Source organism: Tarenaya hassleriana, unplaced genomic scaffold (assembly GCF_000463585.1).
Source record: "Tarenaya hassleriana unplaced genomic scaffold, ASM46358v1 Cleome240, whole genome shotgun sequence".
Taxonomy (NCBI): domain Eukaryota; kingdom Viridiplantae; phylum Streptophyta; class Magnoliopsida; order Brassicales; family Cleomaceae; genus Tarenaya; species Tarenaya hassleriana.
Window position 1 is genome coordinate 58,171 of NW_010965697.1, and position 1,366 is coordinate 59,536.

Below are 1,366 nucleotides of genomic sequence, written 5' to 3' on the forward strand. Positions count from 1 at the left end.
CTTATATATGAAGTTCGTTTCGTCGGAAAATATACATATTTATTTTCTTAAAATAAATTATTTGCTATTCCAATAGATAAAGTCATAATTAAGAGAAATTAATACAAAAAGAGTTATTTCTTACCAATCATTAGTACTTGATATCTAGATAGGTGTGTTGTAGATTCGTAATCACTATAAAAGAAAAGATATGTTATAAAATTATTTTAAATCTATATTTATTTTTAATTTATGTGATATATACGGGTGAATATATTTGTTATATAAACACAAAAGTTGTGTCAAATCTCTTTTGAAAAAATGTTTCATCCTGTTATCTTAACACTTTTAAAAAAACATCACTTTGATTTAACAATATGAAAATTTTTTATTCTCATTTTTAAACGTTAAAAAAAATTAATAGTTCAGTTTTTTTTTTTTGAAAATTTTCATTCTAAAAATATTACTCCAACCCTTAATTTCTTTTGGGTACTCGAGACCGAGGTCCAGACTAATCACGGGACCGGAAGCAAGCCATATATCATTACAATATGTGCTCCTCTCCTCAACTTAAGACTCGAATTCGGAACGAAATAAACATTTTGCATCCCATTTCACCGATTGAGCTACCTAAGTTACAAATAAAAACACAAATATAGAAGTTATTCACGATTATTTTTTGAAAATAAAGAATAACATTATCTCAATATTTTTAAAAACTATTTATCATTTTGATTTAAGATATAAATTATAAATTGAAATATGAAATATAATATATTTAATTTTAAAAATAATAAATTTTTTATAAAAAAAATTATACATATTCATAGTCAGCGCGATACGCGCAGGGTTAAAACCTAGTATATCTTGAAAATTCAGCCTTTTCTTATTTACAATGTGACAAAAATCAACCACATTATTTAAGATGTCTTGAAAATTGAAAATTTTCCTAACTGTGATTGAACCAATCAATTATTGTCAACACCACCATCAAGAACCAGACTGCAACATTTTAGATTCACAATATCAGCTCTCGTAGTTCCCTTTTCAATTATTATTATTAAACCGTATGAAATTATTAATCTTCTAGCTTTTTCGATAATCTGTGTTTTTCCAGTGAATTTTCCGGCAGAAATCAATCATGTACCTTGTTAATCTGCAACGCCAGCTCTGATCCATCTTCAACAAGAGACCCAATTCTTATGCGTGCTGATAATGGCGGATAGCATACCCGCAGATGAAATCACCATTGGAGCCGATAACCTTCCTTTACCATCACGAATATCTGCTATCGCCATTAACGCATCTGCCAGATCTTGCAGAATCGATAAAGCCTTCATCGTCTTCTTCTCCCTCACCTTCTTCATCTTCTCCTCTTCTGCCCTAC

The 1,366-nt window shown here is 29.1% G+C and overlaps 1 protein-coding gene across 3 annotated transcripts in view; it reads right to left on the reverse strand.

The window, feature by feature from the left end:
* Positions 1–367: 367 nt before the first annotated feature.
* LOC104816110 (peroxisomal membrane protein 11A) overlaps positions 368–1,366 on the reverse strand; it is a 2,103-nt gene continuing 1,104 nt past the window's right edge. Inside the window, exons 2-3 of one of the 3 annotated variants that reach the window (XM_010544781.2) lie at positions 1,127–1,366; positions 368–609 (exon numbers count right to left, since the gene is read on the reverse strand). In XM_010544781.2, the coding sequence (XP_010543083.1) occupies positions 1,161–1,366 (206 nt within the window). In that variant the 3' untranslated portion in view covers positions 368–609; positions 1,127–1,160. Of the gene's footprint in view, positions 610–842 lie in introns of those variants that run through there. The other 2 variants (XM_010544783.2, XM_010544780.2) reach the window with 2 other exon arrangements.